We start from the raw sequence: 21467 nt of genomic DNA on the forward strand, positions 1-21467 counted from the left end.
GAGGGTGTCCCTGCCCAGGGGAATTGGAACTAGATGATCTTTGACGTTCCTTCCAACCCAAACCATTCTATGATTCTATGACTATTTGTGTGGATTTAGGTGTCCTGAGACATATTCAGCACTTATGTTATCAGCACTTCTTGATTTTGTCTGATTGTTTAGCGTCATTGCTGTTTCTTATTTATTTTTCGAGGTATTTCAACCGTCCTTTAACAATCTTCAAAACTTATCTTCATGAGTGATTAGCAGCTTTCTCTATTTTTTTTTTCATTGCCAGAAGTTATCAACTACACCACTACATTTTCAAAATGAGCTTCTCATTCAGTTAGTTTAGCAAGGAAACCTCATGTTTAATTTTCAGAACGAGGAACACTTTATTAGGAATACCTGCTCCTCTATACCTGAGATTAATTCTTCTGTGGGCCATAAATAACAGAGAGTAGCCGATCATGCACCTAACAGAAAAGTTTGTTTTAAAATAGACCAAGATATTATGCTGGTGTGACTTAATAAAAGTAATCGTGATCTTGTTCAGTCAATTCCAGAATAATATTACCTGCCACGAAGAGCACTGTGTTAGTTACTTTTGTATATAATTTTTGAATTAAAACATTCATGTCCTAATGGCCAGATACTAAGCCATTTTTTTATGAAGCAAATTCATATTCTTCCAAACTAACGTATCACATTTTAGAAGTGTTTGTTGCAAAATCAAAAATATTTATTCTAACTAAAACCATACACAACTCCACCTCGATTACTAGCACTAAAGCTCTTGCCTGCAGGATGAGAAAAGTGAAGGTGGAAACAGCTAGGAACCTTGCACCATTTTTTCCTATAATCATTCCTATTTGTTCAGTGTCATGCTATGTGTCCCACAGTAATAATCAGACTTTGAATTTTTGATACTTAAGTCATTAAGCACCTTCTAACAAATTAGTTATCTAATATTTCACATGTAATTTATTTGAAATACTTAGCACAGTTCCTTATGACTTACTAACACGTGTTTGACTACACAATTAGAACCTATGTGCTTTAAAGTTCATATTCATGAATTAGAAAAACAACATTACAGAATTAAAACAGAAATTTGTACTTGTGCTAGGAACAGCAATCAGATAATACACTGATATCCCTAACACTTACCTCTTCAGAGAGCTCCCCAAATACTGTTAGAACATCTATCAGGAGACTTGCGGTATAAAAGGACTTTATCATGTTTCTGCAAAAAGAAAACATTTCACTAACTTTGTAATGTCAGTCTCTCAGGATCACATTTTAGAAGCTGGTATTCTAGATCCTACTGGCTTATTTCAAGTCAATTATCACTATTTTTTTTCTTTTAATCTGATGTTACAGAAATTACTTGACAATGTTTAAATTTAGCTATATATTGACTAGTCTCCTGACTACTATGCAGAAAGTTTGCAGCGTTTTTTAAAGCTGATCATGTGTTCTGCACTTACATTTCTGGCTTGGAATGTTCAATATAGGACGCAGGAATCCTATATTACGTTAGAAAAAGCCTAGCAAAGTCATCCACATGCTGTAGCAATTGCTGTAAATCAAATCACATAATGTATCGTAACAATTATTTTAATATCACTGGACAGTAGAAACTATAACATGCCCGATGCCAAGCTCAGTATTAGCCTGGGGTTTTGGAAGGCTTGCCAGTAAGTGAGCAATCTCTTAAAGAACACAAGGATGAGGATACAAGTTAGTGTGTGAAGTAGTAATTAATCAAGTTTTCTGAAAGAGAAATGGAAGCATTAAAGCCCAATTCTTGTTTCCAGTCAAATTAAAGAGAGTTTGGACATTCAAATTTCCTGACCAGTATCTTAATTCAGATAACACAACCAAAGATTTTCACCTACTTATGAAATTGCCCAGCTCTGTCTTCATTGTCTGCATACAAAAACATTTTCAAAGCATAATTCTCCACATGAGCAGAACCAACGATTTCCTGAGTAATTGCTTCATTATCACCAAATTGCTTTTTCATCTGAAAAAAGTTGGAAAAAAATACATCAAATACTTTATTCGACCTGAGCAATTCTGCAATCTAATTCAAACACAAGAAGCAGCTGCTGATTTAGACAAAGCCAAGTACAATTTAAAAAGGGAACCACACATACTTTAATTATTTTACGAATCTCTAGCTTCTAAATAAATGCTAGAAGCAGTATGCTACAGAGAAAGCACCTTCTTTTGGATGGAGAAATATTACAAATAAGTAGCTATGAGTATCATTTCAACCACGAAATATTAAAAAAAACAAAACAAAACAAAAATACTGTTAAAAACAAACAGCTACAATATTGTGAAGGAATAGCTACAGATATTTTCCCTTTTACTATCCGAAAGACCGAGCACTCTGAAGCCAGTGTCAGAATTCAACACAGTCCAACTGCTCAAGTAGTGCCTGCTTTAGAAATATACTGTAGGTGAGAGTGATCATGGATCTTCTCTCTTGTAAGGCTCATTACATCCTTCCAAGTGTCTGAGCCCTGCCTTGAGTGGTCTAGTGATAGAATCATAGAATCAGGGACTGGTTTGGGTTGGAAGGGACCTCAAAGATCATCCAGTTCCAACCCCCCTGCCATGGGCAGGGACACCCTCCACTACACCAGGTTGCCCAAAGCCTCATCCAACCTGGCCTTGAACACTTCCAGGAATGGGGCAGCCACAACTTCTCTGGGCAACCTGTGCCAGTGCCTCACCACCCTCAGAGTGAAGAATTTCTTCCTTCTACCCAATCTAAATCTCCCCTTTCAGTTTAAAGCCATTGCCCCTTGTCCTATCACCACATGCCCTTGTAAAAAGCCCCTCTCCAGCTTTTTACAAGGGCATGTAGTGATAGGATCTATGGATAATTATATGGATATGTAGTGATAGTGATCTATGGATTTACTGGAATTTTCAGTGTAAGCAAAGATCCCTTTTCAAAGACACTGGAGTTCAAGAATCCTCAGGTTTCCTAATAAAAACAGGTAACCCTCTAACAGCTACAACAGGTGGATTTACAGCTTCTCAATAGGCTTACTGTTTGCACAGAAGGAAATCTCAGGTTATCCTCGGATAACAAAAACAGGAACACCACATGATACTAACCTGAAGCCTTTATTTTGCCAAAAGATTTAAAAACAATCTCTGAATAGCAGTTATTTTTCATTGTACATGTGAAAATTTAATCATGCAGCCTGCATTTCCATGTTTTCTAGACTGCTGCCAACTTCACAAATACACAGAATGTTGTCAGAAAAGCTACTTGATTTCAGTAGTGAAACCTAAACTTTCCAAATAGAACTTCAAATTTGAAGATTTTTGTCAAACTCATACTCTACATAGTTTTCAAAAAGTATTTGTGTTCTACAAAGTGTAATTGTTTTCCTTGTGAGTGTACCACAATTTGTTAAGTTGCAAGATATATAACTGAAACACTGAAGTTGAAGAAGAAAATTTGTTTATATATAAATTTCACCAGCCTATACATACACCTTTCACTCAGAAAATAACTTATTACTATACTTGATCTGATGTTCAATGGAGATTATTTCAAATGTACAAATGACAGTTACATACACTTCTAAAAAATATTAAAGTTAACGAAGCTGTTTGTGTGAAAAGTATTTTCAAAAGTAATCTGTGACTCAGTACAGCAGTGCTGATGTTTTAAATGATGATTCATAATTTGAACCTCAAAAAAATAAATTCAGCAAATTTGGTTTATGTTCACTGAAAACATTTAAATGAAAGTTACCTACTGGAAAAGCAAAATGACACAATCATATGTAAAAAATATTTGACAGAAACATGCATTTTGGACACAGAATCACTGTATTTAATTCACATATTTGGAATACTATGAAGTTTCTTGCAACGAATACACCTGATAATTCCCAGATATATCTACACTGTTTTATTCTTCACCTCTGAAATAATCAATTGTGGCAACACACATGGAGGTTCTCCTCCCCCTCTACTCTGCCCTGGTGAGGCCGCATCTGGAATATCGTGTCCAGTTCTGGGCCCCTCAGTGCAAGAAGGACAAGGAACTGCTGGAGAGAGTCCAGCGCAGGGCCACAAAGATGAAGAAGGGAGTGGAGCATCTTCCTTCTGAGGAAAGGCTGAGGGAGCTGGGTCTCTTGAGCTTGGAGAAGAGGAGACTGAGGGCAGACCTCGTTAATGTTTATAAATATGGAAAGGGTGACTGTCATGAGGATGGAGCCAGGCTCTTCTCACTGGCATCCAATGATAGGACAAGGGGAAATGGATCTAAGCTGGAACACAGGAGGTTCCGCTTAAACATGAGGAAGAACTTCTTCCCAGTAAGGGGAACAGAACACTGGAACAGGCTGCCCAGAGAGGTTGTGGAGTCTCCTTCTCTGGAGAACTTCAAAACCCGCCTGGACACGTTCTGGTGTGATCTGATCTAGGTGGTCCTGCTCAGGCAGGGGGATTGGACTAGATGATCCTTTGATGATCCCTTCCAATCCCCAACATTCTGGGATTCTGTGAAAGCTGTGAGAAACACCTGGCACAGAGCTGTAGCACCTCTTAGTGCCTCTTGGTTATGGGCAGACTGAAAACGGCTGCTATTGAAGTTCTGCACAGGTCCAACTTGCCAATAAACCCGAGCTCCCTAGCCCCAAAAAAGCTGTATTAGATCTGCTGAGAATTGCTCTCTCCATCCTTCCACCACTTGGTAATGTAGAAGGAACTTCAATACCTGAGCACCAGTTATCATGCAGACCGTCTTATCAGCAACTGAAAGATGAAACCACGGGTTTTTGCCATTTTTCTCATCTTTCCAAATTCAAAACAAAAAGGGAAACTGAACACTGCAGACGGATTAGTTGCTGCAGTACCACAAAAGATTGATTAAATTTTAACAATTCATAGGGAATGAAGAGGAAATTCTTTTGGAGCCTCAATCTCATCTCTCCTGGCATCTCTCTTCCCTTTTGGTCACAAAAATCAGACCCATTAGACATGGTAAAATTTGATGACACACTAAGAAGTCACTGTACACGGGATTTCTCATTGCAAAAAAATCAAGAGATAAAACATAGCAAGAAGCACAAGGTATGAATAATATGAACAAAAGACCAATGGTTCATGTCTTTTTTTTTTTTTTTAACCTGGAGAACGGAAGGGTCTTGCACTAGTTTTACACAAACTCTTCAGGCATCGCTATGGCTAGATTTTGGATGGAATCATTAATCCTGAACACAAAAAAACCCTGCTGCTTCATTTTGCAATGTTACTTTCAGCTCCCAAATGAGCACTTACACCTTAAAATCCACACACTACTTCCTTCAAGACTATTGAAAACTACAGTATATGAACATAAACGGCTCCTGGAACTTAAATTGGTGATTTGTACAATGACTTTACCTTTTTTTGTTTAATTCTGTTCTATTTAAGGTTGTTTGCTTTTTAACACTACCAGGTCCACTCAAAAGAGCATGTCATAGCTCTTACCAACACAGGTAAGGCTGTGCTTACAAAAATTCATAGTAAAAGGTCCTCAACCTCTAACAGAGAAGCCAATCAAAAGTATCTTTATCTTTTAGAGAATGTTTTAAAAAACTCCCTGCGTACAACAATTTGGGTAAAAAAATTTCAAAAGCACCAAGGACAAGGCTAGCCAGTCCTGTAACAGTAAAAATAAGTCTCACAAACTGCAAGGAATCAAAGACAAATCAATAAAAAAAAAATCTTCTAGAGCTCCTGCATTTATTTCATAATGAATTATGATTTCTCTTGAGAATGTGTATTAATAAAGTATTGTAATTCATGTCATCCAGACAAAACCTTATGGCAAACATATGCTGGATGAAATGTCAGTTATGTTTGTGCACACATACATAGAAACAAATACAGATATCCACATGTAGCTTTATCTCCTTTCAATCTTTCTGTCAATTTATTACATAAAACTTAAATTCATACAGTATGCCTGCATACGGAATAGTTGCATCAATGACTGATGACAGAGGAAAGATGGTATTTGCAGAAGCTTAAATAAAAATTAAAGTGACATCATGAATCATTTTAGAAAAGAACAATAAATTCTACTTACAGCCTCCAACTGATCCATAAGTTTGGATAAAAATTTACGGCATTCTGGGGTTTTACTATCAATCTTCATCCCTGTTTGCATAGCATACAAACGACCTTTAAAGGAGACAAAACACACAAAAAAATCAGAAGCGATTATCTAAGGCAAACACCATAAGCAAACACCACAGCACTAGTGAGCAACGACAGCAAAATCTAGATTATGTTCAGTCCTGCAGAGATACTAGGAGATACTTTTCTAAGATTTATGCTTTATTTTTCTCCATGAGTATTTCTGCTGATTTCAGAACAATCTATGATGCAACACAAAGTGCTTTTGTAAATAATCACTATTCTTGTTTGCAACTCACTCAAATACGAACTTCAAGTCAATTTTTATAGAATCATAGAATCATAGAATGGTTAGGGCTGGAAGGGACCTTCAAAGGTCATCTAGTCCAACCCCCCTGCAAGGAACAGGGATATCTCCAACTAGATCAGGTTGCTCAGGGCCTCGTCCAACCTGGCCTTGAACGTCTCCAGGGATGGAGCATCCACCACCTCTCTGGGCAACCTGTTCCAGTGTTCTACAACTCTCATGGTAAAAAATTTTTTCCTAATATCTGACCTGAATCTACCTCCCTCTATTTTAAAACCATTACCCCTTGTCCTATCACAACTGGCCCTCCTGAACAGCCTCTCCCCATCTTTCTTGTAGGCCCCCTTGAGGTACTGGAAGACCGCTATATCCCTGAATATACATGAATAATTTTCATATGACTTACACAGAATCATGGAATGGTTTGGGTTGGAAGGGACCTCAAAGATCATCTAGTTCCAACCCCCCTGCCATGGGCAGGGACACCTTCCACTACACCACGTTGCCCAAAGCCTCATCCAACCTGGCCTTGAACACTTCCAGGGATGGGGCATCTACAACTTCTCTGGGCAATCTGTTCCAGTGCCTCTCCACCCTCTGAGTGAAGAATTTCTTCCTTATATCTAATCTAAATCTGCCCTCTTTCAGTTTAAAGCCATTACCTAGCTATAAAGCGTATGGATATGCCTCAACAATGGAACTTCACGTAGCAGAAACTAGCTAGCTTTAAAACTGTACTTTAATAAATGGAATTAAGCAACTATTATATCCATGCATAAGCATAGGTATCATCACAAGACACAAGACATATATCTGATCTTTAAATCAGGCAAGACAGACTTTATTAAACTTTCCCTACAAGTAAAGTTGCCAGTTGTAATCTTAAAAATAAATGATAAACACCTTCTGATAAAAAAATTATATTTTTACTACCAAAAATATATGAATTTGATATGCATATGGCAGAACTTTATACGTTTTCAGGAAACTGGGGGTAAAGCCAAACAGCTCTTATTTCCTAGGATAAACATGCTCAGAGAAGGGAAAACGGACGGAAACATTCAGTAACCAAATGCAGAACAATCTTCACAAAAAACCACGATTTTACTAATTTTTCTGGATTTTAAAAGTAGTATTTCATGTTTCATGTACAAATGATTATTCAAACCAGGCAAAGTGTACGTTCTTTATGTGGAACTGGAAAGCTGACCAATTTTTTAATGTTAAAGCTGCTGGGCTGCTCAACCATTTAAAGACCAAACCTCCCCTAAAAAATAAAGTACTTGTGCCCTCTGATGCCTCTCTACTTCTACATTAACAACTCATAAAACAAACTAGCACCTTCGTATTCCGTGAAGAACCAAGTAAAAGTCTTCTCAGAGTGAAACTTCAGGAATGAATAAACACTGAACAGCTACAACTGACCACAACAAAGGACAGACTAATTTTCACAAAAATCTCTATGTGGGTTCTATGCTATGTAGATTTCATCAAGTGACAACACTAATACTCAGCTAATTACCAATATGTAGTCTTAAGCCTACCTTATTTATCTTCAAGTTGCTGACATCTTAATATTAAAAAATTATGAAACCAGCACATGTAAACTTTAAATTACATGTCAAAGAAATCCAAACACAGAAAGATACAGAGATCTGTACCTAAGGCACTCTAATTTACTGCCAATTAAAGTACCACCATCACATGATGAGGAGTTAATACAGTCTTCAATTAAACTCATTTTTAAGTACATACTTGATTGTAAGCTTTCCTGAACACATTTCATGGTATGATTTAATAATGTAAAACTCAGGAATTAACATAACGGATGCTAGATCTACGGGCCACGTAGATCAGTTATTTCTTTTTGACAGATGCAAATATCAGACCTTTTCAGAGGAAAGTAAATTAATTTTAGACTGATACGAGTCAGGGTGACAAATTCAGAATACCCCTGGCCATTAATGGATACAGATTTATCTTACTTGCTGAAGTATGTATCTTCATCTCTCTTCCAAAATCCAGTTACATAAATAGAACTGTTTCCATATAAATGGAAATGTTGCAAATGTCTTTAGTCTTGAGGATCAGTTTAATCATTAAAAGATCTGCTTAATTGTTACTCTTCTGTTACCTATATGAGGCTTTTTTTCATGTTCATTGCAAATACATCCATTTAAATAGTGAAAGCAAGATAATTTTTGTCCTCAATAATATCCAAAGGGGTGTATTTCCAGAACTGTGACATCTGTGTGCTTTGTAGGCAGCCCTAAAAAGCCAGCCCTCTGCCCTCTTAGCATTTCAGAGCCTGACAAAAACTCTAAGACTCTTTCAGGCATTCCAATGAACAAATGCAGAAGAATGAGTCTGGAACACACAGAGAACCCAGGTCAAAGAACAATAGTTATAGATAAGAAACATGTTTTTCTTGTCCATATGTAAATTTACACTGTGGGTGACATCAAGAAACATTCCATACCAACACCACTTTCCTGCTAACAAAAGATTCTGAGACCAAGGTGCTCAAGAGGCCTCGGGTCATTCAAGATCAAAGGACTATGAGCCAAAGCACACAGACTGTCAAGAAAACACCAAGGTGCTCTAGCAGCAGAGCACAGAGACATCCTGCAGACAGACTACTAATGTCATCTGTACTAAAATTAAACGTGTTGCACCTGTCACAGCAATTACACAAGGCACTTACCACATCTCGCCATCAAACCCTGCTTTGTATCAACGTCTATAGAAATTGGAAAGGAGATTTCCTTAGGAGATGATCTCATTCACTGGTAAAAGGTCAAAGCACACTGAAGTTACCCTAACAAGAGAGTCTACTGCAATCTTTAAGAACTTTCAAAGTTCAGAAGTTTTGTGTACTTACTTTCTCTGTTACAGCAGTATGTTCAAAAGCAGCACTGCATAACAAAACTTGCCCAGAGACAGCCCTCTGACAAGGCAAGGTGAGGGCAAAAGCTGTTCCTTCTTTCTCAATTAAGTGGTGATCAAGAAAGAGGAGGAGGAGGAGGATGTACTGCAAGGGAGTCTTGACTCCTGACTCTGATGGAGAACTACGCAATCTGCAGGTCAGAAAACACAAATCATACCCTACCCCTACCAGTTGAAATCTCCTGGAACATCAGTTTCAACTGATGAACTGAAGACACAGAAGGAAAGTCTACTGTCCAGTGTTTGAAACTCACCAGTGACAAACAAGAAGTTGTTCAGTACGTTTAGGCACACTTACTGCTTTACTCAGAGCTGCTCTGGTCAAAAGTGGGGCTTGAGGGTTAAATCCTCTCTCAATCATTAAACTTATCAAGCAGACAGCATGTGGAATAGCTGAAACGCTGAAAGAACTAGGGATTTCTCTGACGTAAACAGAATAGGAAGAAGAGGAAATAATTTGGTGTTTGCCTCTACAGACACTACCGAAAGAAAAACGATATGCTTTTAATGTTTTGAAATTTTGCTTTGGAAATTATCTGTATGAAGAGCAATATGTAAGTGAATCTGAAAGCAGTAAGTAATCCCCTGCCTTACCTACAGACATCAGAAGAAAGTCTCTACTAGTTCTACTTTCTACGTTTTTTTGGTATTATTTTTTACATCTTATTCCTAAGGCAAAGAATCTTAATTTATTTCCAAACACAAGTTTTTCTATGTCTGCGTCTTTTGTCATCCTTCTTCTCCAGGCTCTCTCTACTTTCGAAATGTCCCAAGGATTCTGTACAAAGGCTGCATTAAGACCACGTTGGTTTTGATACTACTACCTTTGTCGATTTTTGTCACATATCTTTTACTTTTGTGTGTAGTTTATCGTCCAAATACTACTTATGGTAAGGATACATGATAGTAACTGAAAGACGGGCTTTGATATAGTGAAGGAAATCTATTACATCCTTTCCTTGTCTAACTTGCAGCAAATGGACAAACTCATTTCATTATTGAATTTTCAGTAGCGATGAGCAAAACACAAATTTTCTGTGTTGGCATCACGAGTGACATTTTAAACTGGCAATTAAATGTCAAAGAACTGTCCTTCATGTTGATGTTGACAGATAACCTCAGTAGCAAAGAACTCTTGGCAAGAGGCCCAAAGTTTACTGCCTCCAACACCTCTGCTGAGAAAGTCCAACGTAACCTAAGTTCAGTTTCCGCCCCCCATATCTGAAAGAAAACAGAGGAATTATTTACATCCCTTTAAATACAGCTGTTCTGGTTTCTATAGTATTGAAAAAGCAGTGGAATGTATTATTGCTGTGCTTGACAAGTCCTAAAAATTTTGCTTTAATGCAAGTGGCTCGATTTCTAACAACTAGAAGATAATCTCCTGAATGGTATGGACATCCCAGGAAGAAATCCTCTTAGTATTCTGTATTATGACGGCATTATTACATCTTTTAAAAATACCACACTTGACATGCCATTTTATATCAGAATTATTTCAGAGTTCTTCTCCTCAGGACTTCTCTCTACACACAGAGAACTCCTTGAAGTCTACATCCCTAAAGACCATGGTAATACACTATAGAACTAAACAATTAGCCTTACAGGAGCCATTTGCTTGGTAACTTTTGATTAAAAATTTCCTTGATTAAAAGCCAAGCTGCTGAAAATTCTGATATAAAAAGACAACTAAAACCAATGCTCGTAGCTGCAAAAGTTTTCAAGTTTTTGAAGCCTGAACAAAGTGTCTGAAGAGTGTAGACAATCTTGGAAATGAGCGACCTGTAATTCTCATCTTCCTTCCCTGTTTGTGATGAAGATCTGGAATATCTGGGAACAGATAAATGAATGCAATTACTGCTCTTTTTAAGCCTGTTTTATGCGCTTGGCTTCATAACAGATACAACCTACATTTCCCCCCCCCCCTTTATCCAAATCAAGCAGCAAGAAAGATTTTTGTGTGGCCAGCAGTAGCATACGCATAAAGTAAGGCACAAAGGAGGTTACACAGAGCTAATGTCTAAATATTCATTAATATTATAAGTAGAGCTCAAGTCATTTATCATCTTTTACGCACAGAGACAGAACTGTTTTGCCAATTATTAACTAAAAGAGGGTTTGCTCTCAGTTTGCAGACAGGACATTTATCTTCAGCTTCATAAAGACCTGGCAAGTAATCATTCTCAGAAAAATGTTTTGCCAAGACAGCTACAAAATTTATGCCTTGATTTGCTGCCCTTAATCTTTGTTCAGCAAATACTAAGTGTGGGTGTGCTGGAAGGAATTATACAGTAAGCTTTGCAGAAACTTCTCTGCTTTTATTTATGTCACGTAATACCGCGTTATTTTTCCTTTGCTAATACACAGCACAATTTCAGAGAGAGCATTTTGTCTTTACTACGTGCCAGGCATTCATTCCTAATACCCAGTAAGTTATTCCAGATTTATGTTTGGATAACAACTGAAACTCCCCTCACTCCCATTTTAAACTAAATCCGTGCCAAGTAAAAATACTGGAGAACAAAAGTTCCAGCCACCAAGCATGCACAATAGGTTGATTCTATCTTCTAAATTCTGTCCTACCATCCATCTTTTTTTCCTGGTCTAACAGGATGAAAGGATTACAGTTATTTTTCCCCATGCGTATTTAATTCTCTAGTAGAGAAAATTTTGACATTTAATAGTAACAAATTGACATTAAATAGTAACAAAAAACATTGCCATAAACTTTAGCCATATTTAGACCCTGATTAAGAGATGAAAGCTTCTTCAGGCTGTAATTTATTATTCACTCATGCTCTACACCTTCCTCCTCCCTTTGTCAAACCACGGACAGAAAAATGTTTGTTAACTGCTTGGTACAGGAAGACAACAGTTGGAATACAAATGTGGGAAGCAAGGGACACAAAAACATTAAATTGGATTGTACTCCAACTACTGCAAATGTATTTTCCTAAAGAATGCATCTGCAAAGAAAAATAAAAACGAATTACTCTTGTTTTCATGAACATCAATGTGCCATACTTGATTCATGTAATTTCTGCATGCAGATATGCTATTTCTACATGGCTAAGTCAAAGCTGTCTGAATTCAAAGACTGAAAAATAGATTTAATAACACTGACAACCAAGCTTCAAAGGGCCTTATACCTCCTCTCCATTCTGTGATGCTCAAGGAAACTGGCAAAAGACAAGGCAAGTATTAGGCTGGCAGCATCAATTCAAAATCTGAAATGTTCTAGAGAAAACAAATTACTTGTAAATATTTACTTTCAAGTAAATTTAGTTTATGGAGAAAGGCAAGGAAAAAGAAATTCTGAGACAAAAGTGGGGAGAAGGAAGAAATTTAATTAAGAAACTTAAACCAAAAAAAGGATAGTATCATGATGCCCTCTTGCCCTCAGATTCTCTCACAGTATTCTGAACGCTACGGAGGAAAACGGATTTTGGTAACAGTGTGTTTCAAGGTTATGTTACGTGCTAGACAAACTCTGCCAGGTCAAAACTATCTCAAATAAAACGTCTCTTAAAATGAAAGTCACAGTAAACGATATTAGCATTCACTGTTATTTGAAGAATAGCAGCTTGTAAACAAACAAAAAAATCTGCCATTACAAATTGGTAATTATTATTATTAGTGGTAATTATTAAAGCTCGATGACAAAACAAGTAATTTAAAAATATCGATCACAAATCTAAGGAAATCACTCCGTATTCTACACTGCCATTCTCCATCGTGGTTAAGGACCAATTTTTTGTCTTGTAAAACTTGAGTAAGAGGTCTGTATGTGGAACTCACAGGTTCCTAAGCTTTTGCGTAATATTCGAACTGCCGGTATTTTTCAAAGCTTGTCTCTATTAGTCTGATAAAGGAAATGAAATACTTCTAACAAAACCAGAAAAACTACCTTAATCGCAGGACTTATAGTAACTGAGACCTCCAGAAGGCAAAAGAAGAAGAAGGCAGCTACTCTGGATTAGCGACGGTCACGTCATGTAGCTAAAACAGCTTGTAGTGATTGGAATATAAACCTGAAACACTGCTGTGGAACACCCTCCAGTTTAGTTTAAACTGGAATAAATCCATTCCACGCTTTCCAACTGCTCTGTGAGGTGAACAGAAGCACCTCTAGATGTGCACGACCATGAGATAAGTCTCCGAAGTGCACTCCTGACCTTCACTGCTAACAGCACCCAGGGCTGCACTAGGAGAAGCGTTGCCAGCACACCGGGGGAGGTGACCTTGCCCTTCCTACTCAGCACTGGTGTGACACACCTAGTGTGCTGGGTCCAGCTCTGGGCTCCCAGCATGAGAGGAATTGGAAGGGCCACAAAGATGATGAAGGGCCACAAACGTCTCTCACATCTGGAGAGCAAAAAGCTGGGACTGTTTAATCTTGAAAAGGGAAGGCTCAGAGGGTCTCACCAGTATGCATACATACCTGACGTGGGGAGGGGGCAGTGAGGACAGAGCCAGACCCTTCTCCGTGGTGCCCCGGGCCACAACTAGAGGCAACAGGCAAAAAATAAAATGCAGGAAATCCTATTTAAACATAAGAAAAATCTTCTGCTGTGAGGATATCCACGCACGGGAGTAGGCTGCTTCCAGCAGCTGTGAAATCTCCATCGTTGGGGATATTCAAAACCTGCCTGGAAGCCATCCTGACCAACTTGCACGAGTGATCATGCTCCAACCAGCAGATTAGACCAGGTGACATCCAAAATTCATAGAATCATAGAATGGTTCTGGTTGGAAGGGACCTTAAAGATCATCTAGTTCCAATCCCCCTGCCATGGGCAGGGACACCCTCCACTACACCAGGTTGCCCAAAGCCTCATCCAACCTGGCCTTCAACACTTCCAGGGATGGGACATCTACAACTTCTCTGGGCAACCTGTTCCAGTGCCTCACCACCCTCTGAGGGAAACATTTCTTCCTTATATCTAATCTAAATCTCCTCTCTTTCAGTTTAAATCCATTGCCCCATGTCCTGTCACTACACGCCCTTGTAAAAAGCCCCTCTCCAGCTTTCCTGTAGCCCCTTTAGGTACTGGAAAGCTGCAATAAGATCACCCCAGAGCCTTCTCTTCTCCAGGCTGAACAGCCCCAACTCTCTCAGCCTGTCTCCGTAGCAGAGGTGCTCCAGCCCTCGCATCATCTTCGTGGCCTCCTCTGGACCCACTCCAGCAGCTCCATGTCCTTCTTGTGCTGGGGACTCCAGAGCTGAACGCAGTATTCCAGGTGGGGTCTCAGGAGAGCAGAGCAGAGGGGCAGAATCCCCTCCCTCGCCCTGCTGCCCACGCTGCTCTGGATGCAGCCCAGGACACGGTTGGCTCTCTGGGCTACCAGCGCACGGTGCCGGCTCATGTTGAGCTTCTCACCCACCAGCACTCCCAAGTCCTTTTCCTCAGGGCTGCTCTCAATCCATTCTCCGCCCAGCCTGTGCTTGTGCTTGGGATTATTTTTAAATATTACCTACATAATCAAATCCATGCCAAAACACTACACAATAGTTAACATAATCTCTAATTTTTGCTTCTACCCACAGCTTGCTGTGAGGACTGTGGGTTTTACATATTTATCTCTGTTATCACAATCATTTCTCACTGTTTTTCTGTCTCCACAGACAAATCAGAGTTTTAAGAGCACAGTTTTCCCACTTACAAATCTTTGAAACAAATAAGAGCAATCAAGCAAAGACTGAAGACAGAAAGCACAAGGGGAAAAAAAAAGGAATTGAGAAATATTTTGTTTATACTTACAGCACAATCAAAACAAGCCTCACACTATGAAATGGATATCTACTTCTTAAATATTTGACCATTTTGATTAATTTACCCTGAGTAAAGAACAGATTAAATCCGCTCTTCAGTATGCAATCTCTAATCATAGGCTTTAAATCACGTGTAGTATTAGTAGCACACAAAACAGTTTTCTGCCACCAGCAATATGAGAACATGGAAAATGTACTTTTACAAATGAATTATGTAAAACTAGTAAAAAAAAAAAGAATATTTAAACTGGAAATCTCAGGAATTTGATCTTATCAAATAAGGCATGTTATAAGAACATAACATTATGCATTTCAATTCTACAATGTCCCAGTTAAATGGAGTAAGCGTGTGCAGAACCTCTGCAGTGAAATACAGCAAATACCAGTTATTTTCACTTCATTAATACTCCTGAACTGCATGCATCTTCTAAATTTGTCATTTAAAATGCATCAAGATACAATAAAAGTTGAATAAACTAAAATCTCAGTTAAGAGAGTTGCCTGTTATTAGTCCTCTGCTTTGAGGAAGGATCAGTAAAAAATCAACAGTATTTCAGTTGCAAAACACAGTCAATGTGTAATTTTACAAGTCCTGAGTCAGGTCATGAACTTTCTTTTTTGTCTTTTTTTTTTTTTTTTAATTTAGAAAAATTAATTTAATTAAAAAAACTAAATTTAAATTTAAAAATTAAATTAAAATTTAATTAAAAAAAATAAAAAACAAAGTGTTATAATTGCTATGCAGTGAGAAGTTTGTTTCATGGATGTCTGACTAAACCTGAAAGCAAAAAGCCAGTCACATGTAACAGATGGGTATTTCTACTAAAACCTGAATGAATTTTGACTCAAGAGGTTGTCAGCCAGTTGTGGGAAACAAGTTTGCCTCTTGCTTTTCCTTCCTGCTTGGTCCCACAAAACCAGAAAGGGCAACACAACAGTGAGCTCTTTCAGCAGGATTTCTCTGCTGCTTTTCTATCTCAAGAAGAATTTGAAAATTGGAGGAGATTTTCTTCACCCCTTTTTCAAACAGATCGAGTCCACTGCTCTCACATGAATGCTTTCTGATGTTGAGCAGACTGTAAAGGAAAAACCATCCCAGTCCTGCTTTTCTGAAGTTACTGGAGCGTTTTCCATGTTGTGTTCACTGGATATCCAAACACCGCTGTGTGTTAGGATGTTACATACCACAAAACATAAATGCTTTGCTGGCAACTCCCTGGCATTCTCTCAATACTTTTGAACTAGAACATCAATGCCCAGTAAGCACAGAAGCACAAAATAAACTACCAATCATCTCTGAAAAGAGCTTAACACCACTACTTAAAGGCTGAAACAATGGCTATTAAGGAAAATCTTGCTTTAAACATTGAAACCTAAGTCTTCAGAAGACAAAACTACATCTCAAACCTTGCAATTTGTCAAAAAATAACATCTGAGTCAAACTGCCTACGGCACAGAGATATAATTTCCTTAGTAATTACACAGGCCAGGGATTTTTTTATCAAAGCCTGCCTCCTTGTGTTTGCAGAATAACATCTCAAAGAAGCCAAACAGACTCATGGAAGAGTTTAATGTAAGAAAGTTATTTTATTGACCACCAATCATTTATATTCCTTTTGCCAGGCAACCAGTGTAGCACCGTTACTGGTATTCCCTTACATCTGCTGAATCAGCTGTCCTTCACTAAACCTGAAATTCCTACATGCTTAATGACAATGATTAGCAAAATAATATGGAATGTGAGAAAAAGTATCATATGGAGAGGTAAGCACTTTAAAAGAAGGTGATAGATTCCCACAGTGCTGAAAACTCCCATTAACCATAAAACATCTAATCTCTAAAAGGAGAATTATTTCATGAGATTATGTTCTGTACAACTTAAAAAAAATAAGCTTGGTTTCTTCATTTCTCTCAGTCTATGTTCTAAGCAGAACAAATTTTACAACCACGTAACATACTGTCAGGAAGCAAATCTATTTTTATTGCTTCAGTCAGTTGTGTCTACCTACTAACAGCGGCTAGAGGTAAAAAACAGTTTACAAACACCACATAAAGCTGAATCTTTGAATCTGAACACCTAAAAATGGAGCTAAGTATGAAGGCTTTGTAAGGAAGACACAAGGCTACTAGAAACAAAACCATTTCTTAATTTCTGCAGTGTTTCTAGCAAGTATCACAATAAAAAGCGTTTGTGATGTTGTTATGGTGCACAAGAGGATCGATGATGCTCCTCAACATTTTATTTTTCATGTGGTAAATTACGTGGCAGTTGAAAAATAGAAATCATCCCTGCTGTAGCTCTACATAGTGCGTAAAACAGAGATTAATGTTTCAGCCTGGAGTAGAGAAGGCTCCGGGGTGATCTTATAGCAGCTTTCCAGAACCTAAAGGGGCTACAGGAAAGCTGGAGAGGGACTTTTTACAGGGACATGTAGTGATAGGACAAGGGGCAATGGCTTTAAACTGAAAGAGGGGAGATTTACATTGGATATAAGGAAGAAATTTTTCACTCTGAGGGTGGTGAGGCACTGGAACAGGTTGCCCAGAGAAGCTGTAGATGCCCCACCCCTGGAAGTGTTCAAGGCCAGGCTGGATGAGGCTTTGGGCAACCTGGTGTAGTGGAGGGTGTCCCTGCCCATGGCAGGGGGGTTGGAACTAGATGATCTTTGAGGTCCCTTCCAACACAAACCATTCTGTGATTCCTCAAATTACAGTTTCTTTAAATCGACATATGCCAGCAATATCAAAAAAGCAGGAGTCCTGTCTTTGCCCCAAGCCACTGGCCTTGCTCCTGGAGTTTGCCTGTCTGGCTCTGGCTGAAAAACAGCATATTGTTTTTCATCACGCAATTACATCACTGTTTGCTCCTGAAGCACATCAGGGTTGGCAATGAGAGGCCAGAGAAGGACTACAGTATCTTCTTTAGATGGCAGTGCTGGTAAACACTAGTTTGATGCTTCAAACAAACTACACCTAAAAAGCATGAGAGAAAACAAATTTAAATGGTATATGCAAATAAAATGTGTAAGTGACATTCAAATTCCCAGCTGTGAGAGCACACCTCTGGCACCAGTGGATGCTGATGAAAGACAAAAATAATAACAGAAGCAGTAACCACTTGCTCCTGACTATTTTATTAGTTTCCAAACACGTCTTACCAAAGTTTACTTGTTTCTGATATTCGTTTGTGTAGCGGTTTATTATCAGAAATGCATAAATGAAATTGAACTAAATAAAACGCACATAAATCAAAACCAGAAAACATAAGTCTGTGCTGAAAACTACCGTGCCGTGGAAATATTAATCTTGGGACCAAAGCTTTGGGTTAGGGCTGAGCCACTCCTGGCAACATTCCAAAGCTACAAACACCTTACTCCTTTCTTCGGACTGAGAGTTACATCCATCATAAGAGCAAAATTCAGATGTTCATAGAATCAGAGAATGGTTTGGGTTGGAAGGGACCTCAAAGGTCATCTAGTTCCAACTCCCCTGCCAGGTTGCCCAAAGCCTCATCCAACCTGGCCTTGAACACTGCCAGGGGTGGGGCATCTACAACTTCTCTGGGCAGCCTGTTCCAGTGCCTTACCACCCTCTGAGTGAAAAATTTCCTCCTTATATCCAATCTAAATCTGCCCTCTTTCAGTTTAAAGCCATTGTCCCTTGTCCTACTAGGGCCTACACGCCCTTGTAAAAAGTCCTTCTCCAGCTTTCCTGTAGGCCCCTTTAAGTACTGGAAGGCTGCAATAAGACCACCCCGGAGCATTCTCTTCTCCAGGCTGAAAAAAAATCTGTGTTGCTTTCAAAACATCATCTGAAAAGTATCCTGACAATTTTTCATCTACCCAGACCTACACTTTTAAAGAAAACTAGCTTTTTAGGGAAGCTTTTTTATTCATAGCACGCTAGAAGACTACACAGTATTTTTTTTTGACAGTAGCAATATTAATAATTAATGCTTTACGATTCCACATAATTGTTCCAAACCCACAATATTCAAAATTACTGGTTTATAAACCTTATTTTTACGTCAAAGCCAGAATTAAAATAAGAAAAAATATTCCTGTGAAACAGGAATTCTTCACATTTGTCAATCCAGACAAACTCATCAACCATCGGAGGAAATAAGTGTCATCAGTGGAACACTGCTGACAATTAATTCTTCTCCGTTGTGTATTTAAAAGAACAAAGGATCCAAGCAAGACCCATCTTGAAAAAGAAGTGTCACTGCTTTTTACTTTATGGAATAATGTAATGAGAAAGATATCTATAGAACAGTCTTCACCACACTCAGTAATGAACCAGATGTGCTGAAGTACTCAGCTGAAAAAATAAGATATGCAAATTACAGGAATTTAAGGCTACTAATGCAAATCTTCAGGCTACTTAGGGCAGACAAAGCCAGGGACTTTACAGAAAACACTAATTATTCAGCACAGTTATTTTTTCCTGTATATTAAGACTTACACAAAGTTTCAGAATATTAGAGACGTCAAGAAAAATAGAGATGAGCCACCAAAACCTTTCTGGTTTAAAATAAAAATAGATTTGTATTTTGTTACCTGCACTAAATGCTAGTACTTTTACTGTATGGCCAGACAGGGTGTTACACGTGATGAAAAAAAAAAAAAAGAAATAAAGAAAAACAAAAATACAGTGCAATTTGACCTAGCTGGTGCTTCCTGCCACACAAAGGATGATTTGTAGTGTGTTTTAACAGTAAAAAGGAGCAAGTACTATTGAGAATGTCCAGCTTTCTACTGTGGAGCTATCTCACTTCTCTGGTGGTGCTTTTCCACAGCAGCAAAGTATTCTTGCACAACGCAGGAAATTTAAAAATTATTCTGCTGACAGTTTTTTCAGAGCTTTCTGAAGTCTGAATTTCATGAGTTCATCCTTTTAAACTTTAAGATTGCCTTACAAATTAAAGCATCGGTTCTCCCTCTATTTTTTATTTAACTCTTTTCGAGACAAGCTATTGACAAGTAAACCCCTCAAATGACCTCCTCACATCTCAATAAAGAAGACAAAACCAAACAACATAAACATACATTTCTGGTGAAATAAACAAAATATAGAGCCACCCACCCTCCCCCTTAGAGAACCCAGAAGTGACAAAGTTTCACTGAAAGTAAAATGAAGACTACTGAAAGAACTGAAGACTCTCACACCCAGATTGCTTACTCTGATACAGAATGGAAAGAATCACATAATCACAGAATGGTTTGGGTTGGAAGGGACCTCAAAGATCATCCAGTTCCAACCCCCCTGCCATGGGCAGGGACACCCTCCACTACACCAGGTTGCCCAAAGCCTCATCCAACCTGGCCTTCAACACTTCCAGGGATGGGGCAGCCACAGCTTCTCTGGGCAACCTGTCCCAGTGCCTCACCACCCTCAGAGTGAAAAGAAGGTCTTTTCAGCCGGCGAAAAGCTCCGAAAAGACTCTCGAATGTCGGTTTATCGCGATACTTATCAGGACTAGCTCGACACAGGAGCCTTGGCTTTACACACGTGCCTACAGCACGCATTTAGGCTGCTGGCACAATCACGGCGGCTACAGAAAAGCCTCACTCGGCAAAGGCAGCACACGGGAGACGAGCTGGATCTCGCAGCGGAAGCGGCGGGCGAGGAAGACCGTGCACACCCCGTAACGCCCTTCCCCTCCGCCCTTCCCCTCCGCCCCCGGCTCCCCGTACACCGGGCGGGCGCTCCGCGCCGCCCAACCGGCCCGGCGGACGGACAGACGGACGGATGGAAGGAGGGAGGGAGGGAGGGAGGGAGAAGCGCGCTCCCCGCGCTGCAGCGACTGGTGGCCGGAGGGTGGCGGTCACCGCAGCGGTGGGGCGGGACGCGACAGGCCCGGCCCGGCCCGGCCTCACTCACAGTAGTACGCCACCACCGGCTCGCGCTTGTCCAGCTCCTGCGCGGTTCGCAGATGGTGCTGGATGCTCTTGAACTGCGGCGGCAGCGGGGGAAGCGCCGCGGCCGCCATCGCCCCGGGCAGCGGCGTGAAGCGGCGACAACCGACGATGGGCACCGGCGCCTCCGGCTCGGCGGCCGCTTCCGCTTCCGGCACGGGACGCCGGGGCGCGTGCGCGGTGGGCGGGCTGCCCGCGAACAGCGCCCCCTGCTGAGCGGGAGGGGCGGCGGGGCGAGTGGCGCGTCCCGCGGCAGCGCTGGGCGGACTGGGCGGCCCCGGGGCGCTGCTCCCGGACATCCGCCTCTCCTCGTTGCGCTGGCACGGCTGGTTCATGGCGCTTCACCGGGCCGGGCCGCTTCCCGGCAGCTGTCAGCAAGTCC

The 21467-nt window shown here is 39.9% G+C and overlaps 1 protein-coding gene across 3 annotated transcripts in view; it reads right to left on the minus strand.

Annotated features, from left to right (window-relative positions):
- The window catches only part of LOC104378811 (vacuolar protein sorting-associated protein VTA1 homolog), a 44201-nt gene extending 23021 nt beyond the window's left edge, over nt 1-21180 (minus strand). For all 3 annotated transcript variants that reach the window (XM_086632029.1, XM_086632028.1, XM_086632027.1), the window contains exons 1-4: nt 21051-21180; nt 6092-6186; nt 1881-2008; nt 1150-1225 (exon numbers count right to left, since the gene is read on the minus strand). In XM_086632029.1, coding sequence (XP_086488155.1) covers nt 1150-1225; nt 1881-2008; nt 6092-6186; nt 21051-21159 — 408 coding nt within the window. In that variant the 5' untranslated portion in view covers nt 21160-21180. The remainder of the gene's footprint in view (nt 1-1149; nt 1226-1880; nt 2009-6091; nt 6187-21050) is intronic.
- Between the last annotated feature and the right edge of the window lie 287 nt (nt 21181-21467).

Source organism: Tauraco erythrolophus, chromosome 2, assembly GCF_009769465.1.
Source record: "Tauraco erythrolophus isolate bTauEry1 chromosome 2, bTauEry1.pri, whole genome shotgun sequence".
Classification (NCBI taxonomy): domain Eukaryota; kingdom Metazoa; phylum Chordata; class Aves; order Musophagiformes; family Musophagidae; genus Tauraco; species Tauraco erythrolophus.